The sequence below is a fragment of the Equus przewalskii genome, chromosome 13 (assembly GCF_037783145.1).
Source record: "Equus przewalskii isolate Varuska chromosome 13, EquPr2, whole genome shotgun sequence".
NCBI lineage: Eukaryota > Metazoa > Chordata > Mammalia > Perissodactyla > Equidae > Equus > Equus przewalskii.
Window position 1 is genome coordinate 77,827,561 of NC_091843.1, and position 25,605 is coordinate 77,853,165.

General features: G+C 36.6%; 1 protein-coding gene across 50 annotated transcripts in view; it reads left to right on the top strand.

Annotated features, from left to right (window-relative positions):
- MEF2C (myocyte enhancer factor 2C) overlaps nucleotides 1-25,605 on the top strand; it is a 164,543-nt gene that overhangs the window by 71,149 nt on the left and 67,789 nt on the right. For 28 of the 50 annotated variants that reach the window (XM_070569730.1, XM_070569746.1, XM_070569731.1 and 25 more), the window contains 2 exons: nucleotides 1,473-1,668; nucleotides 19,064-19,267. In XM_070569730.1, coding sequence (XP_070425831.1) covers nucleotides 1,615-1,668; nucleotides 19,064-19,267 — 258 coding nt within the window. In that variant the 5' untranslated portion in view covers nucleotides 1,473-1,614. The remainder of the gene's footprint in view (nucleotides 1-1,472; nucleotides 1,669-19,063; nucleotides 19,268-25,605) is intronic. The other 22 variants (XM_070569732.1, XM_070569748.1, XM_070569698.1 and 19 more) reach the window with 1 other exon arrangement.

Below are 25,605 nucleotides of genomic sequence, written 5' to 3' on the forward strand. Positions count from 1 at the left end.
AGTTTAACAGAAAGGCATTGGGCATAAGAGAATGGATGGTCTTAGTATTTAAGCAGCGCTTAATCCACCGGAACTAATTATATCATAATAGCTTCTGCAATTAGATAATCACAGAAAACTTAAATTTTAAAAAAATGTACTCAAGGTGATAAAGAATTTAGAAATTAAATTAAAGAAATCAGAAGATAGCTGATGATCAGACCAAGTGTATAACAGCTTTCCTGTTCCAATAACTTTGACTTGGAGCCAAACAATCTATTAAATAGCCAGGACATTGGCTTAGCGTTACATAATGCATGTGGGAATTTATCAGGTTGGTTGTCAGACACCAACTAAAATAAACAGGGAAATTCTGAGCAGTGTGTAAAGTGGTTGCATTCTTTGACATAAGACAGAATAGAATAATTGAAGCTGTTGCTTGCAAATCAAGAAGCCGTTGTGGGATGCTTTTTGTTAACTTCCACATTTCACAGCACTTCACTTTGATTACGTTCAAATATTTTCAGATATAGTTTTAAACAAAGTAAAACATATACTCTTAATACTCTAGGTTCTCTGGGTTGATCTTATATTATTGATGATCATTTCTTTAGTTTTAATTCATCACCTAAAGATTTCCAGTATATAATAGCAAGCTTCTATAATTTTGTATCTTACTGCCCAAAGAGATATGTCTTTTTAAAATATTTAAATTTAGAGGACTGATGGCTTATTATAAAAAGTGTAGTTATAAATGGAATAATCCTTCAATTTTAGCACCATTTCTTTCTTTTCTATGAATGATTATCTTTTTTGATTTCTTGTATTCGAGAGAGCGCTAAAAGGCTTTCAAAAGGAAAAGACAACCTCACTCCTGATAGCTCCTTGTTATGTAAGATTAAATATCCCATATTATTTTTATAGTGTTCTCATAGCAGTGACTTTTGAAAAATAAGATTAAAGGATTTAGATTTAAATTAGTTGTCATTTACATCTATCAAATAGCACTTTCCTAATAGTCCATCCTATTTGCATAACGAGGGACATTATCACCTCTGCTGTCAAAACATGAGATTGTTTTCCTTCAGAAATGAATTAGCTGCCCTACTTAGCATACACAGGTACATAAAGGTTCATTAACTCTCTGATTTAGGTAATTTTTCATAACAGAAGGGTGAAAATAGTCACCTAATTTCATTAAAAAATATTCAGAAACTCTTTGCAAAAGACACATTTCAAGTGTTGGACTTTAAAGCATAGTTTTCTTCATTTAAATGACTGTTGAGTTACTTATGAGATTATTTTAATTGTAAAAACAAACCATTCCAACTTGATATGCTCCTGCGTGGGATGTGTACTTTTAATAAATGCTTACTTTCATTCATTTGATTGGCTTGCTTCCATATGGTTTTATTTTTTAAAAATTAGAATATGGCAGTTCTTATGAAACTGGCTTGCTGTTGAAGTGGTATTTAATTTTTCTTTCTTTTCAGCAGGAACGAATGCAGGAATTTGGGAACTGAGCCGCGCAAGTGCTGAAGAAGGAGATTTGTTTGGAGGAAACAGGAAAGAGAAAGAAAAGGAAGGAAAAAATACATAATTTCAGGGACGAGAGAGAGAAGAAAAACGGGGACTATGGGGAGAAAAAAGATTCAGATTACAAGGATTATGGATGAACGTAACAGACAGGTGAGTGGGGTAAACTTTTTTTGGTATCATTATTTGCATGGGCTATTTATGACATTCTCACCAGATATGTTAAGGGTACTGAAAACGTTTTGAATGTACAAACATTCATTAAGAGAAGTTTGAGTGAATTAAATGTGGCCAATTTAAGTGTTAATAGTCTCTTATATGTAAAGGGGGAAAAAATCACCTTATCTGTTAGAAATAGCGTTCATACATTCATGATTATTCACTTTTTACTTGAACATGAATTTTAAATGGGAGCTGTGCTTGTGTAACATGAATAGCTTAATAATTAAGAGTTAATAAGCATAACATTGCTACATTGCACGCATCATCAAACAAAGATATTCTTATATTCATGGGAACGAGACCTTTTGTGGTCATCCATTGAAAGGTTTATAATGTAGTCTAAATATCCTGTATAAAAATGGCTTTCATTCTGTTCATAATCAGAGACTTTGAAATACATCCAAAATATTTAACATTGTGCTAAACAACAACAAAGAAAACATTCACACAAAATATTAGTAACTTAAAACTCATAGGAAAAAACTATTAGTTAATTCACACCGTTTTCTTTAAACCCTGAATTTTCTAAATATTGAGGCAGATGATGTTATAATGTTTTTTCTAGAACACCAATGATAGTATTTGTTTGATACATTTAATCTATTCTAAAGGCGTTATACGTCCAAATGCTCTATTCAACAAAGACCTGCATATCATCAATGTCTGTGATTTGACTGTATTTTTCTTCACTCTTGGAGAGAGTAGATTTAGTTAGACCATGTAAGGATAGCTGGGTGGTTTGTATGCGTTCTAATGTTAAGTATCCAATAACGGTTCCTGGGAGAATTTACAGTACTGCCAGATCCCAACCATTGCAAATGGATAGTGGAACCTACAAAACAGGCATTCCTGGACCGTGGGAAAGAAGAGCGTTTTGCCTATTGCCCATTTATAGTGGGGAAAGCTAAGAGGACATCCTTGGAGATGCCCCTAGACTGTAATATCCCCCAAATAAAGACACCCTCCCTCCTCTATTGTCCTTTTCTATCTTCTTGGACCTGCAAGTGAGACTACAACTGATTCGTGGTTTAAAACTTTATGTTGCTACGGGTGTAAACTGTAACGAATAGAAGTAATTGTTTATGCAGTCAAAGCCAATATACCATTAGGAAGTAAAGAAACTTTTTAGATTTTCATGTTTAGACTCCCTTAAATTGTTATATTTAAGGTACATATGACTTGAACTATTTTTGTCTGAAAACTGAGCTAAAGGATGAATAATGCTGAGATTTATGATGGATTCCTTCAGTGTTTTCCTACACATTGTTTATTGCTATGGGTCAAGCCAAAAAGCAATAATTCTGTCAAGATAAAACCACAGTATTTTTTAATTGGTTTATAGCTTGAAATTGAAATTAAGACTGAAATATTGAACGTCATGTACCATTGACTGTTTAGACCCTGTGATTTGGACTAGAATCTATTTTGGGTGCAGTCAAAAATTATATGAATTAGCATCTACACTTCATTAATGATACCAGGTAACTTTTAGGTTCATGAAATACATTGTATCTTCCTTTTCCTTATAAAGAGAGAAGAAAATTTTTGCGGGTTGAAGTCATGAGTTTTCGTTATGCTTTATAAAGGAACATAAAACTCACACAGGGATACAAGAATTTTAACACCATACTTTTGAGCTAATAATTGAATATCTTTTCTTAATCTAAATAGAGTTGCATCTACAATTGCTGTTACTCTCACCCATGTTAGAAGTCATAATAACTTTACGAGAAGAAAAATGATTTAAATTTAGCTCAATTTATCTTATTATTTTAATCCTAAAGATGAATTCCTTGATTTTTTTTATCTTATAGGATTTAGGATCTATTTAGTTTTTTCTCAGTCTTTAGGTAGAGTAGGCCCTTTAATTCAATACTCCTACATGGAATTAATGAAATTGAAAACTGCCGTGTTTTGCTATATATTTCAGTGATTATTTTGGATGGCTATTGACAATCTTAAACAGCCATCTTACTTATAAATGGTTGTCATGCGTGCCTCTCGCCTACTAGGAGAGTGGTCATAGAGCCATTCGGAGAGGGCCTAAAAGATGTAAGTCACTTCTGATAGTCCACACCAGCAAATATACACCAGCATATCACACCAAGTGCGGAGACTCCCCTTACCTGGGCTTCCTTTAAACTGTGTGTTCACATGTCACAAAGAAAATCTTAACTCCTTTGCCTGTTTTGAAGCTTCCCCCACTGTAGACTCCCTAACAGAACCTCACACAATGGTTCACTGTCATCTTTTCTTAAAAGTAGTAAAAGCCTGCTCTGCTAGGGCAGGTGTTTATTTGGCTATACAGAGAACAAGGTGTGTTTTTACAGAATAAGAAAGAGTGACTGAAAGTGTGAAATGAAATATTACAGAGCTGATGTGATAAGTTGTATATCACTAAGAAATAAAACTGTTGGAAAACAGAGCAGCTAACTGTTTAAATTGAATTTTGTCCTTGCTTGATCTTTCATAATGGAAATAGGGAACAGCTAAAATTCAGAAACTGCAGTTGGATACATAAAATAGTTTAGAGGAGGACAAAAGGTAACAGCTAGTTTTATTTTTTAAAATTTTCCAGAGTTTCCAAGTATATGAAAACTACTTGTTTCTCAATGTCTAACATAAACAAGATGGATTTCTTAAGCTAATATGTAAAAATGGATAAAATCGTGAATTGTCAATTTGTCTTACAGAAATTTTCAGATAGCTTAATAAAATTGGCTGCATGTACCAAGAATTCCATATATGTTATTCCATTTAATCATTATTAAACCCATTTACAACCAAATATTTATTTATTTATTTGTTAAATCAACAAATATCATTAGATTGCAGTGTGCCTAATATTAAGTACTCAGTGGTAAACAAGAAGAATCTCATCCAGCTTATTGTCTGCCACAGAAGTCAGCAAACTTCTTCTGTAAAGGGCCAGATAGCAAATATTTTTGGCCTTGTGAACCATACGGGCTTTTTCTCAACTACTTGACTCTGCCCTAGTGGTGAAAGCAGCTATGGGCAATGAGTAAATGAATGAACGTGTCTGTGTTTGAATAAAACTTTACTGACAAAAATAGGGGACAGGCTGGATTTGGCCTGTGGGCATAGTTTGTGGACCCCTGGCCTAGTGGGATGAATCAGACATGCAAATATATAATAAAAATTTTGTTCGTATGTGCTATGAATGAAACTATCAAAGTACTAGGAAAGAGTAACAGGAGGGGCTTTATTTAGCTTAGGGATCGAAGAAAGGCCTCTCTGAGGAAATGCTAAACGATGGGAGCTAAAAGAAGAGTCAGACTTTGGCAGGTGACAACATTCCAGAGGGAACAGTATTTGCAAAGTGCCTTTAGAAAGGAAGGAGCTTGCTAAGGAGCCACAGGAAAGCTGTGGAACTTGAGTCTGGTGTGTATGACTTTAAAGAGATGAAAGAAAAGATTAGATGCTGGGAGGGCCTGGACAATGCAAAGCCTTGAAGTCAGATAGTTAACAGTAGGAGGTGGCCAAGATTTGAAACCAAATCTTTAAAACACGCTTTTCTCAATTATGTCATGCTGTTTCCTGTATAATACAATGGCTAAGAGTATGGTTTTATGTCATTGCTTTTCCCAATTACATCATACTGCATCCAGAATAATCTAGTGATGAAGAGCATGGTTTTTAAAGACACACAAACCTAGTCCTGGTCCCAGGTCTGCTACCTATGACCCTCCAGCAAGTGACTTCACCTGTTTGAGCCTCTCCAGTTCCCTCATCAGTAGAGTGAGAATTGAAAAATAGTACCCACCTCATTAGGTCATCGAAATAATTAGATCAGGGGATAAATGTGAAGCACCTACCATATAATGAGTGCTCAGTAAATGTACTGTTAACTCTACCTATTAAGACTCGCTCTCTTTGAACCATTTGCTATAATATTAATGGGATTTCCATCAAAGCAACTCCTGCGCTGTGTAGCAGAGTAAAGAGTGGTACCTGAACCTTCATTTCAAGAGAGTTTGCCTTAAGAGTATCAGGGAGATGGAAGGAAAAGTGGAACCGAGTAGGGCAGGAGCACAAAGGAGCCTTCGAAAGCTAACAAGGGGGTGAGAGAATCGTGTCAGAGCAAGAGCCAGCTGATGGCAGAGGGTGGCTTGTGGACAGGAAGGAAAATCACACATTTGCAGGGCTGTGACAAGGATGGGAAAAGTACTTTCCTAAGTTCTCTGTTGGGAGACTTATTTTCAAATGTGTGTTATTGACCAAATTATTTTGAACTACTTATTACCATTTTTCTCACTTCCAGCTTCCGGCTTATTCTAACACTACAACTTGAATCTCTCATCTGCATTTTTTGTTTTCACCCGTTAAGTGCCTTCAGCAATTAGGCAATCATCTTACCCTCCTACATTTACTTTGTTCCTGAAACAGCCAGATTTTTAACTGAGTTTTGCCTTTGTATGACTCTTTTTTACAAACAGAATATACTTAGAAATCTGTTACATCTGTTGTATCAAGAAGAAAGATATATAAAAATTAGGCATGCTTAACCTAAACCTGTTTACTTGTACGTTTGTATTTAAAATTTTCAGCTCTCCCACTTTGAAATGATAGAAGTAAACCCAAATTTATTTGTGTGACTTGTTATTAAAAGACATTTGAATATTTGAATAACTATAAGGGGAAAATATTTGCCGAATAACACAGTTGGGGTCTAATATAGTCAGTTAAGGGAAAAAGATTTTTAAATGTTTTAAGTTCTTTCCTTCCATCAGATCTGGCACACTAATAGTTTTTGCCAGCAAACAAAATTTCATGTAATTATCAGTGCAATAACTGGAGCACAAATTAAAGACAATTAGCAACATTCTCCTGTTAATAGAACAGGAGAATCCCCTTATGAATAAAAAGAATTCAGAGTTCATAGCTGTTAAATTTTCTGAATTTTCTCTTATGTTCTTATCTCAGTTTCTGCATATGATTTATAAATTATTTTAAATGGGCTTAGGAAAAAAACTCTGGAGAAATAAGTTGAGTGTAGATGCAGCCTCTGACAGTTTCTACATACTGATGTTTTTAAACTAAATCTGATATTTTCTAAACTGAACCAAAAAAGAGATGTATTGATTTCCTCAAATGACTCTCTTAAAAAGAAACCAATTTTACTCCTTACTTTCTGCTGTTTCCACTATTTTACATTCTTCTTGGAATTTTAGCTAAAATTTCAATGGAATTTTTACTGTAACGTTCCTTCAAGTTGATGCTCAGAATATCAGTACGTAAAAGGGCTAATTACCATAGAGTTTTAAACTTGAGGGTCACAACCTACTAACCTCATACCAGATTTGTTGAAATTGAGATAGATCCACGCTTTAAATGTGAGGAACTGGATAATTTACAAATACAAATAAATTGCTTCAAGACAGTAACTTTGTAACGAATTCTGAACCGTGAGTTAAAGAACAGAGTAGTCCAAGGAGACCATTTTCTTTTGTCATCACACACAGAACTTCCAGACTTGGCAGTTGCCTGTATGCATATCGAGCAAGTATGTATTACTTGAGAGGAAATTGTACTTCAAATACGATGGAAGAGTTATCCATGTTAGTCAATGAGTATCTGGAACCTTGTTTCAAATCAAGTGAATAAAAAGTTACATCCGTGCAAAAGTATTGGTTTTTCTATCCCTAATCCAAAATAAACCTGCAGATACCTCGTAACGATGATGATTATGCCTTTTTTCCCTCAGTATCATTTCTTGACAGCTGACCGCCTCCCCTAAACTTGTATTAAAATTTTTATTTAACTCACTTTATATAAATAAAATTAGGGTGTATCATAGTAACATATTAGGACACAGTAGTACATCTCAGAATTGAATTATAGGATGTATTGATGTATCCTGTGGATGCCTGCTTAAAGGCTCCTCATGAATATAAGTTAAATCTTTCTTTGATTAATCTTAAAATCACCAAGGGGAAAAGTTTTTGTTCAAAGAGTAGAATTACTGATGATTGAAGAGACTCAAAAAGATAGAACAGAAAGGAAAGTACACAAAGTGTACTTTCGTGACTTACCAAATCAAAGAAAGCAGTAGCCAGAGCTCTCAGATGTAGTTTAACAATGTGACGTCAGGCCATTCATTTCTGTTCTATTCCTAGAAATTTGAAAACAATTCACAAATGATGTCTCCACTAGACAGTTGAATCATAGCGACAGTGTTCCGGATGGTTACTATACATCTCATATGGTGTGGGACATTTTATATTTGTATCAGCTAGATCTATTCCTTTATGCCAGAGAGATAGTGTCTCAACTGCTCGAACTTATTCATTAACTTTCCTTTGATAGGAAATCCAAGAGAAACCAAAATTTTCATAGGGAAAAAGATAACTATTCTCCTCTAGAATTCTATCACTAGGTTAAGAAATAAGCTCCTTCTTGAACCTGAGGGCTTCAAGATTTTTTTGTCTTTTCAGTTCTAATTTGTGTATCTCAGAACATTTCCACTTAAAACTGTGTTTTAGAAAAATGCCAATGTTTGTGTTTATTGTATCATGATCATTTTGTGTAGAAAGTTAACGTTGGGTGGCACCTTCCACCTCTGAATGGGTACACGCACCATACTGTTTGCTACAAGTTACCTTTTGCTTTGCAGATGCACAAATTATATGTGACAATGTATTACTGAGAAACCAACACCAAAAATATTAACATTATTTAGACCACATAAACCAAGACGTTTTTTCCAAACTGTAAATTAAAGAACATGTTGCTAATTGTTTCAAAAGCCATGTTCTTTGCAGCTAGACTTCCTTTAACATTGTAATTTTATTCATTCAAAATGAGCTCCTTCAAAAATTATTATGGTGAAAATATTTTTAAAGTTTACATCCCAACATGCTCTTATTGAAGACCATTTGGAAACTCCCCTCCCACCCCGAGAATAATGGCTTTGGTTAAAAATAAATAAATAACATGATTAAATTGAAGTCAATGAAATTCCATAATACGGAATATGTATTTGTGTTTCTTTTGGAATATGTTGGACCACTAATAGGAATAAGAGAACCACTCTAAACGTTTGGAAATTTGACTTTTAATTTTAAGTTGGAACAGTTTAGCTTAAGAAATCTCTAACATTTAAATAACATTTCAACAAATGTAACTGTTTGGAAACTACAACGGAGACAGCCTCCTGCCTTCTGTCTTGCAAGGATTGATTTGGAAGGCCCTGAGGGAGAAAATATTGGAGTTAGGAGGTAAAACTGAAGCCATTGTGGAAAGGAAGAAGTTACACTCTTCCTGTTATGACAGGAAACGTAGACAAATGTGCTTCCTGAGCATTTGCTCAGCAGGGAATGAAGTCGTCTTTGACCTTTACCTTAGGTACATTTTGGCTTTGTTAAACTAGTAAACATGTTTTTGCCCCCCAAATATTAATCTGGTTTGTTTGATTCTTTTCAGATTCAAATTATGTATTTTGTATATACGAAGCGTAGAGAAACAGAGGTATTTCTTTTGTGACTGCATCTACAGACTGGATTTAGAATGTAAATCAGCCGTTTAACAAATCAAGCAGCCCTCAACAGCACATATAAAAAATTAGAGATGTATTGTGCTGTAGTCTTCTCTTTAAAATCCAAACCTTTCTTAGGCTTAAAAATGGACCGCAATGAAGTCTTTTAAATCCTCATAAGTTTAATAATTGTAGGTCATGCTTCTTCCTTTTCCTTATGTGGACAAATATATCAGAAATCAGCTACCCTAAGTTTTAAAGCACAGACTCTGAGTTTGTTAATAAACAATCAAATTTATCAATATACATTCAATTATGTAATTGTTATCTAACTCATTGTTTATTGTTTTTCCTTAAAATAGTGTGCAATGCGGAAGATTTAAAGTTTTATTTTAGGGCTCAGGGTGTTGACTTAGGATGAGGATAGAGTTTAAATTCCAGACTCTAAGCCCCCTATTTTAATCCTTTTATGTGTTCAGAATTTTAGGAACTACTGCTTGAAAACCCTTTGGAAGTCCTGCTACACTGCAGCGAAACGCGGCTCAATTTGCTTGAGGCTAACGAGGACAATAGTCCTCTTTGCAGCAGAACACACTGCTGTCTCATCCTCGCAAGTTATGCTGGAGGGTTACAAGCACATGGTAGCAGTCTGCTTGAAAGAGTCCCTCACTGCTCTTTAAAGAGCCTTTCATTTACCATGGCAGGCCCCGTCATTGTATAAAGGAGCGCTTGTCTAGAACACAAGTCTGCAGTGGCATGACTTCCTCCCACCGAGAGTAATCACCAAGCCTGAAGCTTGCAAGCCTTCCTAATGACAGACTGAATTAAACAAAATAAAATTGAAGAGGAATACTTTAGAACAGTTGTACCATTACTTACTGTCAGCAACAAGCCAGGGGGAGAAAAAGAGCGTTTAAGAGGGCATTTCCCTTTTTTTCAATTAGAGATTGTCGTTGCAGACTCTTGACTCCATCCCTAACCCTTTAAACACATAGGAAGACCTAGTGGCTCTGGATTAGAGAGTGCATTGTGTCTGTGAACTGTCCATCTTGTCCCTCATTAGTGACTCCGTTACCTTAACCGGGAGGAAACTGAGAGATTATCTAGGCTGGGGGCGAGGAGGAGTGGATCTAAAATATTTTCATAGGATGATGGTTGTATTAATCATGACTTTATTTGGACCAAAAAAATGATAAAACCTCAAAACTGTGAAAATCGAATTGGCTGGTATCTTAGTTCCAAATACATTCTAAAACAAAGAAACTAATATTACTTAATACGTTAAAGAAAAGGGTAAAAATTTCTCCACTCGTTGAGCAGACTCATTAAGTAGTTCAATTAAGATCAGGCTGAAAGTCTTCTGGTATGTGGAAGGAAGTAGTATTGTGGACCCATAGATAAAATTATTGTTGCTTCCCTTGGTAATGCGTCTGAAGTCGTTCAGAGTTAGGCCCCACTTATTCCCATAGATGTGAGTAGCTGCTGTTCCCAAAGGTCTCGTTGTTTCATTTATTCAGAACTCTTTCCTGTAAGGTACGAGGACTCCCACAGTTAATATGGCAGGAAAGTTCTCCTGAGGTGACTTTATGAATGGAGCAGGAATGGGGAGGGCGAGTAGAGGAGGCCCGCATGTGGCGTGGAGACTCATATTAATGTCCTTTCCGATACACAGTAGTCAGCCTCATTCCCCACCCTGTAGGAAATGATACAGGGCTTGTCCTCTGTTTTTAGAACTTGTTATTTACATGGCCGGTGTGTAAATCAGAGGCCCACCTTTTTATCCTGGCTGTAAACAGACCTGTATTTGCTACCAACCGAAGTGCTTCTCATTTTGTGAAATTTAAACAAACATCCATAAATATAGAACTGATGTGTGCCCAGTAGTGGATGCATGTGGTTCTCACCGGCCTTAGTGGGAATGGCTGGAGGTCTGAGGAGAGAGTTGGCTACAGAGGCCACACAAAAGGAGCTTTGGTTTATTGTCAGAACCTAGAAACCGACTTCTTCTCAGCTTAGTATCATTAGAATTATTTTTTTACTTTAACCTAGAAAACTGTCCTTACGTTAATTAATGTGTTATCCACTACTCTGCTTGTACTCATCAGAGTTGCTGACAGACCCTGCTGTACCTGTATACTGCTCAGTCAATGCTTGACGGGTCTGTGCTGTGCGGACAGCAGTCCCTGAAGTGCACAGTTATCCAAAAAGGGAAGGAACACTGACTAATGGAAAGAAGGATGAATTTTGCGTGAAGAGGATGAACTATTTCCAGTTCATCCAGGGACTAGTTTTGTAACCTTGGATAGGGCAGTTAATATCTTTGTTTACAGTGTCGTCTGAGAAATGGGGATGATAAAGTGTGCCAAATAATAAACTTCAAAGAGATACTGTCAAATATAGTGAGATAACTTATTGTAAAGGCCTTGAACTTCTAAGAAAAAAGTTATCAAATAAAGTCAACACTCTTATCTAAAAACAATTATGAGAAATATGCTCCAGTTTCACCAACAACCCAACACAAAAAGTTTGACGCTGTCCAATTTTTCTCCAATTCAGTTTTACCAAATGTCTGTTTTTACTGTAAGTTAACATGAATAAAAAGAAAAATAACTATGTGAAATTTTCTTCTCTCAATGGTAAACTTGCTATTAACATCATTTGAGTATGCATGGAAATTTATTTTTAGTTATTCATTTTGGATTGCCAAAAAATGCACAATTTCTCCATCCATCTATCCATTCATTCATCCAGCAAATATTTAGCCAAGTATCGTTCTGGGATTTTAGATTGCAGGGATGGATAGGAGATGTTCTGGGCTCTCAAGGAAAGCTTGAGGTCTAGTTGAGAGAGAAACTCTAATCTAGACATAATAATGGTAACACAGGTTGGCAGGTCATGGGAGAGCAGTATTTTACAGTATGTAACAAGGAGTGACTGAGCCTGTCGCATCAGAGAAAAGATACTGTCTACCTCGAGTAGTGTTTCACAGTCAACAAGTCACTTACATTTTTATTATGTCCCTTAGTTTGACTCTCATACAATTCTATAAGATGCCTATTATTACTTCCATTTTATAAGTGAAGAAACTAGGGTTCAGGAAAGTTAAAATAATTTACCCAGGGGCACACAGCTCATCAATGACAGAACTCAGACTTGATTTTCAAGTCCCATGTTTTTGCTTCTATGCCACACTGCCCTACTAATGATGTATATACTGCTTCTTTAAAAATATTTTAATAATGTGAATTTCCTATTTTATCAATCAGGATAATTATTTTTCTGTGCATTTCCAGCACTGAACATAATTTAATATTGTCTACTTACATTCTTTACAGTCTTTTGTATCTCTTCTAACTACAAAAAGAAAGTGACCCATTTTATTTCTTGGAATATGGAAATTAGAGGTGATTACGATACTATATTGATGAAATTGAGTAACCAAAACATTCTATAGAAGATATTCTATAGAATGACACTGCAGAAGTGGGTTCTTTTGTCTGTATTACCATTTAATCTTCTCCTTCACCTAAAAGTGTGTGCTACCTAGACATAGAATCCGAACATCTAAAATCTGGAATAAATGTCTTAAAGGCCTCTAGTCCAACTTCCTGCTTAATTCAGGAATACCTTCTACACCTCCCTTGATGCACAGCTCTCTTCGAACTTGTTCAGAATGAACTGCTTCCTACTTCATAAGACTAGGTCCACTCTTGGACACTTCTCATCACTAGGTTTCCTCCTATTTTGAACCTGTGATTCTCAACAAGCCTTTCTAATTCTGCTCTACAGAACAAAATACAGTAACTCATCTGCCTCGTCAGAAGGCCGGATCTTGGAAAGTGTTTGGTATTTCACTTTTAACTCTACTCTCTGGGTTAAACATTCCAGATTCCCTCAATGCTTTCTCATGCACAGTTGTTCTTAGATCCTACCTCAACCTGTTTGCCGTCCTATAGATGCTCTAATTTTGTCAGTGTCTTCTTAAGATGTAATTCTCAGAACTGAATACGGTACCAAAGATAGTTAGTGCTGACTAACAAAAAGATCATTAGGATAGTTAATTCCCTCCATGGAACACTATAACTTTAGATTCTTTTTCCAAAATCAGCTATCACATTAATTTTCCTCCAACCTGAGCTTGTGTAACTTTTTAAAAAATACAAACAAAGACTTTAAAATTACCTCTGCTTCATCTTGTTGTTTGTGACCCAGCTTTCTAGTCTGTAGAGGGAGCTGTGCATAGAGAATCTGCCATCTTTTGGGTTATCACTCAGAGTTATGTTATATGCAGATCTGAGAAGCATGCTTTCTACATCTTCATCTAAACCAATGATAAAAATGTTCCCTGGGACAGGAAAGTTACTGAATTCTGTGGTCCCTTACTAGAGACCTTCCCTTAAACTTAACACTGATCAATTAATTTATATTGAAATCATCTAAATTACTACCAGCCAGTCTCAAATCTATAATACCGTGATGAGGATTTCATCAAGTACTTTGCCAAATACGTGTTCTTTGAAAATCTGAACTCCTTAGAAAGTTCCATAAATTTTTGCTCAACGAGTGCACTCATCTTGGACTCTTAGCTTTTCTGCCTTTATCTCTGTATCCTGTGATTGTAAAATTAAATTTTATCTTTAGACTTTTCCATCCTTCATGATGAGTCATCCGGGTAAGGAATAAAGACTTTTCTCTGAACTTTACAAAATATTTTTTTCTTGAAGACTAAAGCATATGTGCACATACATTGATCTCCACACAGTCTGTAGCTCTCTAGCTTTTCTCTTACAGATTTCAAGACGTATCATTACTTTCTCTCAAGATTCCTGTCACTAACATGTTAAATGTATATATATATTTTTAAAAATCCCTTTATTTTTGAGAGATTAAATTGTCAAAAAGCAAGGAAAAAACAGTATCTACTTTTAGCAGGAAATTATATTGAGACATTCAGACTTTAAAATAGAGTATTTCCATTTCATAATTGACTCGTTCAGCAAATGTTCATTCAGTGTCCACTGGTCTGAGTCTGTGTGAGGCCTGAGGTGGGGTCTTCTGGGAACTCAAAGCCAGCAGGAGAGGCAGACTTATAAACAGCCAACTTTGTAATATTAGAATAAGTCTCATAATAAAGACTTGTAAAAGTTCTAGAGGACGACAACGAGGGAGGAATGAGTTTTATCTGAATGTGACAATGAAAGCTTCATAGAAGAAGTTGGCATTTTAACTAAGCCTTGCAGCACGATGGGAGCCTGCCAGCGGCCAGATGGAAGGGGGAGGGACGTAATGCCACAGTCAGCTTCCACTGAGTACAAGATAAGAAATAACCAGTATGGTAGGTCTCATTCCATCCTCATCTTGATTGGGTTAACATCTACTGTTATTTTTCTTGCTCAGTCTAGAGAAAAAGTTGGTCAAGAAATAAAAACTGAGTTCACCCAAGTCTAGATAAAAGTACAATTTCAGATCATTACACATGACTAAAAATACAATGCTATTAGCCAAGTAATGCATTTCGTTTCAAATAAAGAGAATTCCTTTTAAGCATTAAAGAATTAAATGATTATTTTTTCTCCAGCCATGAGGAAGAGAGGTGAACAAGGGAGATATATATGTAGCAGAAGCTGCAGGACCTAGCACAAATGACTGACTTGTAGAATGCTCAATAAATATTGCTTAGCGTGATGTTTAGCATGTAGAAAATTCTCAGTAAAAATTGCTTGAACTATTTTTATGTTTCTGTGAATAGATTTTCCTAATTTCTTTGTAACTGAATTGTATGGAGCTGTATTTAATGAATGTTCCTTTTCTCAATTTCAAATTATAATTTCAATTTCCGATTCATACCTAATAAGTTCTAACATAATTGTCAGCCTAAAATATGTGATGCCTGCCTTTATGCTAGGATTTAAAACTCAGGGTTACTGTAAAACTGAAACATCTTAATACAACATCATCATTACATTTTGGGCTGTTTAAAGATTCAAGAGGTAAAGAAAAAAACATAAAATGGTCAATGTTGACAAAGTAATTTTGTTTTCCATGTATAAATCACATTTAGTCTCTTTAATTCTGAAAACTAAACGTCAAATGATGGTGCCCACTTAAATAATATGGGCTTTATTCTCTTCTCGGTGCATCCTGATTGATGTAAACACTGGAAAAGAGCATCTCTTTGCCTAACTACCATGAAAACAGTTTTCCATCTCACCTAAGGTTCAAAATATATTATTGAAATAGAAATATGGACTTGTCCCCATTACAAACTATTGTCAAGTTAGGAAAAATGTTATCATTACATTATTATATTTAAGTATAAAAGCTCTGAATTGCAATCTTTGTCATTGAGTGGCATATTTTAAACGAAGAGTAATATCCCAGGTCTCTTTAGAAAGCTTAATGCTTAAAAACAATTTTATCTAACTATGAACAATGAGAAAAAGCACTATAAAATACATTTTGAATATGCGATGAAGAATATGAACATAATACAGAATTAAATTTAGAGCAATGAAGAGTAGATTTTGAAGATATTTTCTTAAATGCTTTAATATAGTCATCACCATTTCAGTTTGCTGTTTTAATGAAAAGAAGCTATATGCACTGACTTTTTTGACAGGTATTATTAAATAAGTATGCATTATCCAGCAGCCTATTCGGTGACACAAAAGTTGAGGAGTAGCTAAAAGTAAACACAAATAGTGGTTTTAATGATATTTCTGTGCTAATATGTTCTTTGATGGTGAGTGTTGTAACGTGCTAAATTCTGAGGTTTGAGTACAACAGAAACCATACTGTATTGAGACATTCCACCTACAGTTTGTGGTCATGAAAGTCTGATTAAAAGTGGTTTTAGATGTATGAAAGTATTTTGGGTCAGTGCCTTCTGTATTGAACATACTCGGTAGTCTGTTTCACTAAATAAAATACCAATGTGCAGGTATATTTTAAATTGCATCTAAAAGAAATATTAAATGAGATTTTGTATAAATCTATGTAATTAATGATCATGCTTCTTTATCCATTCCAAAAGGATAGTCTTTATTTAGCTCATCCTTAGTACCCTTCATGACTCATCTGAATGAACCAGAATAAAAAATATTCTAAACTAGTATGATAATCAGATATGAAAATAAAACACTAGCTATATTTTATTAGAAACACCTTAGTGAGACAATCAATAAACGTGAAACAGATAGTGAGACGTTGGCAATTATTATAAAGAAAAATTGTCCAAGTTGAAATGTAAATAACATAGCTGAGTAGATATTGACTAGCTGATGTGGACTAGTAAATACCTAAATGCTATATTTTCCAAAGAGTGATCAGTGGAGATTCCATAGTTTAGCTTTTTCTTTCTATCAGTAAGATCCTCAAATAGCCTTAACCAGTAGACTCTTCAAGCCACCAAGACAGACATATCTTGTTAGCTCTTCTTTTCCTGTAAATCAACTCAGAAAGGGATAGGAATTGGGATTTATTGATTTATGAAGCTTTTACTATCAGCATAATGCTTGATACTGTAATACATTACTTTATATAATCCTCATGGCAACCCTAAGACTAGGTGATTTCTCCATTTTATAGATGCAACATCAAACTCGGAGAAAAATAACACCTGAAGAACATAAGTGAATTTCTCATGCCTGGTGAATAGCAGATTCGGCATTCAAACCCAGGGTCCTCTGAATCCCAGCGCCATATTCTTCCCTTTCTACCATGCTGCCTTCACTGCAAATGTGACCAAACTATATAATTATTATTAAGTGGAAAGTTATCTCTTAAAAATTCTATTTATGAATTGCTAAAAAAATCATGGGAGGAGCTCTCACATAATTTTATTTAACATACATCAATTTGATACCTTTTAAAACTTCGCGTAATGGTTTGCCCTATTTAGCTTTTTCTACTGGAAATCTTTCCCGTGAGCCCATATGTGTCTGCTGTTCTAGGCACTAGGGCTACAGCAGCGAGCAAAAGAGCAATGGCACACGCCCTTGTGCGATGTGCACGGTAGTGGAAGAGACAGACGTTAAACAAATGACCACACAAAAACATACAAATTATAAAATGCGATAAGTGCTGTTAAGGAAAAATAAAGAGTAATAGGTAAAGCAGTCAGTATTAACAGAAGTGTGGAGGAGCGAGGATACTGAGAGGCCAAGTTTTCTGTCTTCCAGTCCGCAGTCCCTGTCAACACATTTATTTAGATGTATAGGACAGGGGCATTCAGAGTTCACTCTGAGGCATCTAGTTTGGGCGACTGAGTTTATGATGAGATGGGGAATCCAGGATGGGGAGCAGGTTCGAGGACGAAGATGAGTTTGAGCTTTGGGGGTCTGCGATGCCTAGGACTGTCAGATAGACAGAGGACTGGAAGGCATCCATTGGGTGTCTGGAGACGAAGAGGAAGATAGGAGTGGGAAGCTAGATTTAGGAATTACACACCAATAGGTAGTAGATAAAACTGAGCTGCCTTCTGCAAGATGGGTGGGATTTGAAGGTGAGGGAAGAAAAATGTAAATAGTCCCCTTTGAAAATAATAACTAAATCAAGTTAGTCAGCATTTCCCAGAGTCAATGCCTTCAAAAATCTAGTTCTAAAGAATGCTAGTGCTCCTCAAAATAAATAAATAAACAAAGAAGCAAACGTTCTGTCAGCAATAGGTTTGGGAAGTGGGTTAAACAAAGTTTAAAAGGTTTCTCAGCCTTTAATATACCAATGTGCCTCATTTCCCAAATGTATTGAGCCCTTGAACTTTTTCCCTTAAGGACTATTTTACGGAAATGATACTCTACAGAAGCTCTGCTGGGATAACAGGACCAAATAAGGGTATATAATTAAGAATGTTCATGGTTTGGGCTAGGCCGACAGGAGTTTAATCAAGAGAGGACTGAAACTGGGAATCATGAAATATATATTTGCATTTGGTAGCAGTGGCAGGTAGGAAGAATTCAAAACCAGAGAAAGAGAGCTGTCCTGGACGGTGTGTAGCAGAAAGGCAGTGCGAGAGTGAGGTTCTGAAGATTCGGACGAATTGAAGAGGGAATGACTCCAGACAGCCAGATGATCTAGGGCAGGAAGCTGATAAGGACAGGAGTGATAGCGCTGCCCGGGAAACAGACAAGAAAGTGTGAACCTGAGAAACATTTTGAGGGAAGGAATTATGGGACTTGGTAATAGATTAGATTAAAAGAAGAAAAAGGCAAAGCTAACAACAGTTTCTGGCCTGGAAGAGGAAGAAGTTTACACAGAAGAATGAAACCAAAACCCTAACGGTATTATGGCTAAAGTACTTCCCAATTCCCTGCTGGATTTCTAGAAAACAGAAGACAACACGGTCTGAAAGCACAGTCATATCCCGTCAAGTGTTTTCAATTAAATGGCATGAGACTAAACAATTTTAAGAATTTTTGAACACAGATCTAAAATACTACGTTCATAATGTCATGTCCAGTTTTCGAGTGGTCAAAAAATAAGCTCCAAACTTATAATTGAGAAAGATGTTAACCATGTTGAAATTAAGTTTTCTTAAATCTTAAATTGCTCACGGAAACATGAACAGATCTCCGGTCACCTTCATTAAAATGCCCTGTGTTAAATCTGGCATTTACAGTTTCACATTGAACAACAAGCTAGAAATCACACATTTTCAAATTCTAAGCAGAAATTAGTTTTAGATTTATTTGCTTTCTTTCCAAATGTGTTAGTGCCCAAGGGCTCTGACAACCACACACTTTGTTTTACAAAGGAAAAAGAGGACTGTTAAAAAAAAGAAATGCATGAATTTTTTTTTCTCTTTAAAAAACCTGCCTGCTGTCTTTTTTCCAGGTGACATTTACGAAGAGGAAATTTGGGTTGATGAAGAAGGCTTATGAGCTGAGCGTGCTGTGTGACTGTGAGATCGCGCTGATCATCTTCAACAGCACCAACAAGCTGTTCCAGTACGCCAGCACTGACATGGACAAGGTGCTGCTCAAGTACACGGAGTACAACGAGCCGCACGAGAGCCGGACGAACTCAGACATCGTGGAGGTGAGAGCGCATGCGTGGTTGGTGAGCCTCAAACAGCAGAGCCCCAGGGTGTTTGGACATTTGACTTCCACACACACACGCACACACCTCACACACGAGCACAACACAACCTTCCTTTTCGTAAGATGTTCGTATTCCCATAAGTGCATCCAGGGTTATCACCCCAGCTATTACTCCACCCTCTCCCCCTCAAAATGCAAGTTAGAGTGCTATGATGATAGGGACTCTGTAAATCTCATCCTCACTAGAAATCAGGCACCAGGGTCAAATCATTGGCCTCATCCTTCATGAGTTGTCATTGTCCACTGCCACGTCAAGACATCACAACTGGGAACTGTGACCAGGGGATGGCTCACACATGTTTTAGATGACTTCTGATGTTTTCTTGTAAGTATAGACCTAGTTTCCGAGCATAGTCAAAGAAAAAGATATATACAGTCAAGCACCTCTTAACGACACGGATACCTTCTGAGAAATGTGTGGTTAGGCAATTTCATCGTTGTGCGAACATCATAGAGTGAATTGAAGGGGAACAAAATTTGCCATCCCAAAATGTGTCTCTTTAACATGAGGATTATTTTAGGCTGATTATTTGTAAGAAACAAAACAGTTAAGGTTTTTCTTGTTACTTTCCCTCTTAACTGCCTAAAAGAATTCGGGTTAAAAAACCTGTCTCAAGAAGCAAGCTATTACCTTAGCATAACATGAACTTGGTGGGAGACAAGGAGGAACCTCTTTGTTGGGCTCTCCTCCGTGTTATTCTGTTTCTGTGTGGCCAAACACTTGTTTTTCAAACGTTTTCTCCTTTTCACCTACCTTTGAACTGCCTTCCTTCCTTTGAAGTCTCTGACTCTGGCCACCCCCATCATCTCTTTTGTCTTTAGCTGAGGGTGGTATCTAAGGTGAGGGCTTCAGCCATTTTGATGAGTTACTCACTTTTCCTGGGTTTCTCCAGTGTGTACATGTTATTAAACTTTTGTTTGTTTTTCTCCTGTTAATCTGTCTCGTATCAATTTAATTCTTAGATAAGCCAGAAGAACCTAGAGGAGAATTTCCTCCTCCCCTACAGTGCTTACACAAACCTAGATGGTATAGCCTTCCACACTAGGCTATATGGTACCAATCCCACAGGACCACCATCATGTATGTGGTCCATCATTGACTGAAACATCATTATCCAGCACATGATTGTATTTAAAAATGAGCTCACCCCAACCTTACATTTCAGTTCTTCACTTTATGTGTCTTCTTTCTAACTCATTCTTCCTAATGCATTCTTACTGAACGGGTAAAGACAATTATTCTCCTAGAAATGTTTTTCCTCCAAATTATATCATTTAATATAGCAGCAAAAACTGTTAATATACATGAAATCAGAAATCTGATGAAAATGATTTTCTAAACGTTAACTTGGTGTTATATCAAAGTCAGATTTAAAACATGGTTTTATTATGCAAAAAATAAATAAGCATCATGTTAAAACTCAAAAACGTTTTAGATTCATTAGCGTAAGTAACATTACCATACAATTTAAATTCTTCCCACATGTATCCCATTTTAATGCTATTGCCTTATAGTATCCTTCATAATGAATGAATACTAAACCAAAAAGGAAGAGATATAATGAGGACTGTCCCCATCTGTGATTTTCCACACCTGTCTATCGACTCATGGTTTCCTAGATTGTGACTGCTTCCCCAGAATTAAGAGAAAGTTAATAAATATTTGAAAAGTATGTATTCAGAGTCCGTTTGTCAGAGTACAAGTGGTTCTTGCCATTTCTTAGACTGATCCATATTATGAAAAAAATCTAGTGGTAAACCTGATTAAATTAATCTGCCTCTCATGTCGATCTTCCTTTTACCTGTTATAATTGTCTAAGACTACTTCTCATTTCTTTGCTTTTATTTGAAAGTTTTTCAAAAGTATTGATCTGAGAAACCTTTTTTTTTTTTTTGCCTAACAAGGCAGAGAAACAAAATGAATGATAAGTAGACCTAACGTGGTATGTTTAAAATACTTTCAGATTTGCATTATTGTGCATCATTTCAGTGTTTCATTGACTGATGATTTTAATTATGTGCTTGCCTTGATCTTAAAATTTAAAATCATTTATAAAACTTACTACTATGTATTTAGGATAGTACTTTAGTCATGGACACATACGAATGTGAAAATACGTATAGAAACATGTATATGGACAGAACTAGTTGGTTGTCAAATCTCATAGGTGCTTCCATGTGTGTGTGTATGTGTCTGTGTGTGTGTTTGTGCACACTCATACACATTTAACATAAGTTCCAAACACAAAGCAGCTCTTTACTCAAAACGCTATCTCATTACCGAAAGCATTACAACAAACATTTCAGGCTAACAAAAGGATTTGAGTTGGAATTTGTCATTAGGCTTGAACTGCTCCAGTCCTTAACACAACGTGAAATGCAGTAGAACCGTATTAAACTAATTGAAAATTTGTTGGCTTTTAAAATCTGCTTTCTGAAAGGAGGTTTAAAATCTAGAAAATTCATCTACTGAGGGCTTTGCTCAGGGATATCCTATGCAACTTAAAGGCAACTTAAAACTTCACGTCCTGTAAAGACTTTCATATTCTTGGACCAGTGGGTATCGGAGCGAGACTTCAGTACAGGCCATGAGACGAGCACTGGGTTGAAAGTCAGAGGGCTTGATTTGGACCCTTGTCTTGTACGATCTTACTATGTGACAAGTTAGCTACTTCTCTGGCTGAAGTTTTCCCATCTCAAAAATAAAGGCGTTAAATTTGAAAGTCCTTCACAACATAATTCTTTAAAAAGCAATCCTTTCAAAAGAGAGTGAAGCAGCAGCTCCATTATCTTGCATTTAATGTCAAGAGATTAAAGCTCTGACTCTCAAAAAAGCATTCAGAGGTTCCTAGGCCGAATCTAAAGATTCCGTGGCTTGATTCTTTGGATGAAAATAACATATTGTAAGTCTACCACATTGTGGGTCTGCCCTGCTCAATTACCTAAATCACACGTTCTTCACCTACTTGGCTTTTCCACACTTTAGTAATAACAGACATGATGGAGAAAGAAGTAAAATGGGATCCCTAAGCTTGATAAAATTTATAGCACCCCCACATGGAGTCTTCTTCAAAGTGCCGTTCATCGCTGTCAGTATGCTTGAGATTCTTGGTGGAGAAGAGGGCATCTGACTGGGATGCGGCATTTATAACAACCGTCCCAATAATTCCTATACCCACTAAGTTTGAAAACCTCTGTAGCACTAAGACATAAAGTGTGTTAAAGGCTAAGAACCCGTGCTAGATCAGAGACTTGAGGAATCCCTTCTCAGAATATCCGGATATGGCACAAAGTTGAGAGTTAAGGTAGTTTACTACTCTTGGGTAAAATTTTAGATCCTATTTATTTTAATTTAATGGAATACATTTAACTGAGCAAGTTTAATGAGGAGCATAATATGTTTCATGAAGGGTCATTAGTTTTATATTTCCCATTTGGACCATTACCCCTCTCCCTTAACCCTCTGCAAATGGTTTACTCACAAGAAAAAAAAAATGGGTGGGGAGAGACATAATATGATTCCGAGCATTTAGACTGAAATACAAATTTCTGGGTCATACAAGAGTAGTATTACAGGGTCATAGGAAATTGTGTAGCGCGTGGGTGTTGAAAAAGATTCCTTCTTTTAGCAAAAAAGCGCCGCGTAATTATCATGTCTTTGCTTGATAATTAGCACTACTGTTACAATTGGCACAAAGACTTACAAAGACTTAACAGACAGACGGAGAGAGGTTTTTTTATTATTATATTGTAATGCAGCTTGAATATCTGTTTAGATACAATATATAAATATGCCAGATTTAGTAAATGTGTTAAATTTTTAATCCATTGATATTTTTAAAAAAACAAAAACAGTTATTGTATTAAAGGCATTTCCTTTGAAGAAAGTCCATTTTATTTAACTCTGTGACTAGTATGCTTGATATTTATCCAAAATGCTAGCTTGCGAGGCTGTTGAAAATCAATAGGGATTCTGATGGTATTAAGGAACAACCCCCTTCATCCATTCCAACTGTCTAGGTCCACTCCTGGTTCTCTTAGCTGCCTTCCTACCCTCACTGTCGATGCTCAGCTCCATCCTGGAATAAGATGTGGTGTTGAGCACTTCAGGATGACCTGCAGAACGCAGGTCCCACAGGCCATGCTTCCAGGCCATTCCTTCACTTAGCAATGATTGAGCAAGCACTGGCTGATGCTCTGCACTGTGCAAGGGGTTCTGAAAGAGCAGAAGGCAGGTATTCTTATTAAGATTGTAAAACATATATAAAAATCAGCTTGGGAGCAATGGGAGGGCAAAGGAACAATAACCTCATTAATGTAGTACAAGCCAGTGAAAGGAAGGCAGAAGCGAAACAGTTTAACGAAACTTTCATTCAGACAGGTCATTGATCACCAGATCATTCCAGGTGATCCCTGGAGTGACAGAAGTCCAGACAGGTTACCTCCCCAACCAGTACATGTTTTCTAACCACAACACCCATATGGGAGTGTCACTTAGCATCCTGCCAGGAGGGAACCTCTCACTGCTCAGTGACTCAGTGATTCTATTGAGCTGCTCATCCAGTCTGGGCCAGGTGTCGAGTGACTAAGTGTGGGGGGGAGTAAAACCCAAGACCCTCTGCTGCTGCCTTGGAAGTCAAAGATGGCTGTAACTCCTGCAGAAGAAACCTTTGACTCACAACTATCTCAGAGGAGGATTACTGGCTTTTTTTTTCAGATGCAAGAATGAGCAAGAAGAGTGAGTGTGTGTGTGTGTGTGTGAGAGAGATAGAGAGAGAGACAGAGAAAGGGAGAGAGGGAGAGGAAAGAGAGAGGAAGTGGGGAGTGAGAGGTGATATTTACATGAAATTTTATTTTCTGTCACCTGAATCCCATTTGGATTTAAAGAATTCTAAAAACAGTTGTTCCAGCAAAATGCTTCCTTGCACAGTAATAACAAGCCCTGAATTGGGACTGGAAAGGCATTAAAATGCTGATAAACTTTATTTCTTCACAGTGCTGCTGGAGGTTATCAATACGCTAACTACCTTTACATCTTTTGGTGAAAATTGACAAGTTCAATTTTTGTTGAAAAGCAAATGCAGCAAATAGTGGTATCAGACTTCCTTATATACACAGTATCACAAAATTTGGGAATAGATTTAAGATATGAAAATGTGTCTGTTTTACTTGAGCTTTCATTCTATCCAAACCAGTTAAATAGGTTCCAATGTTATATTTATAAAAATATATAAAATTATTTTTATGCATGCTCTATAGATGTATATTACGCACGGATACTTTTCCTAAAAGGACAAGTAGCTTCACATATTTGTTTGGTCATTTGTTGAATTTCCATTCTTTCATGCATTCACTGACCCAGGACTGGCTGAATTCCTACCATGTGCTCCAGGCCATGGAATGCCTGGAGATAGGAACATAAACACGGCCCCTCAAGGACTGTTGGTTCTTCAGATTGCTCACAAGGCCATGCATGATCTGGCCCTTGTGTTTCTCTTTCTCTCCAGCCTCACCTTTTGCTGTTCCCCTCCACTCAACCTCCCCCCCACCACTCCTGTCCTCTACTCAAGCCACCTAGACACATTTATATCGCTCAGTGTCTCCGAACCCTGTTTGTTTTGTCTTCAACATTCCTTACTAGGTCTTTGCTTGACTTTTACTTATTCTTCATTCAAATCAGGTTCCAATTTATACTTTCGGAAAGCCATTCTTGAACTGCCCCGAAACTTGTGTTAGGTGCTTTTCTTATGTTACGGTCATAACATGTTCTGTTTCCCCCATCAAAGTACTGTAGAAGCTGCTGTCCAATTGCCTGTTCCACCCCAGCCTTCAAACTCCCAGAGGGCAGCGAGTGTGCACACTTTGTTTACCATCATCTCTCCAGGGCTTAATGTGTGGCCTAGAGAGTATTAGGGCCTCAAAATATATTTGCAGAATAAATAAACAGGGGGAGAGAGTTATAACAGCCTGTATCCAAGTGATCATCACATAGCATAAAGTTACTCAAAGTATGAAAAATGTTTTTATTACTCCAATGAAACATTTCATTAAAATTTGGTAAATTTCATCAAAGCACTGTCAAAAAACTAAAGTAATCCAGCTCTGTGCTGTCCAGTACAGTAAGCAGTAGCCAAACCTGGCTATTCACATTTAAATGAGTTAAAATTAGATAAAATGTCCAGTGCATTTCCTCAGTTGCAGGAGCCACGTCGCGTGGCTTGTGGCTACATGATGGGACAAAGAAGATGCAGAATGCGTTGATCATCACAGAAAGTT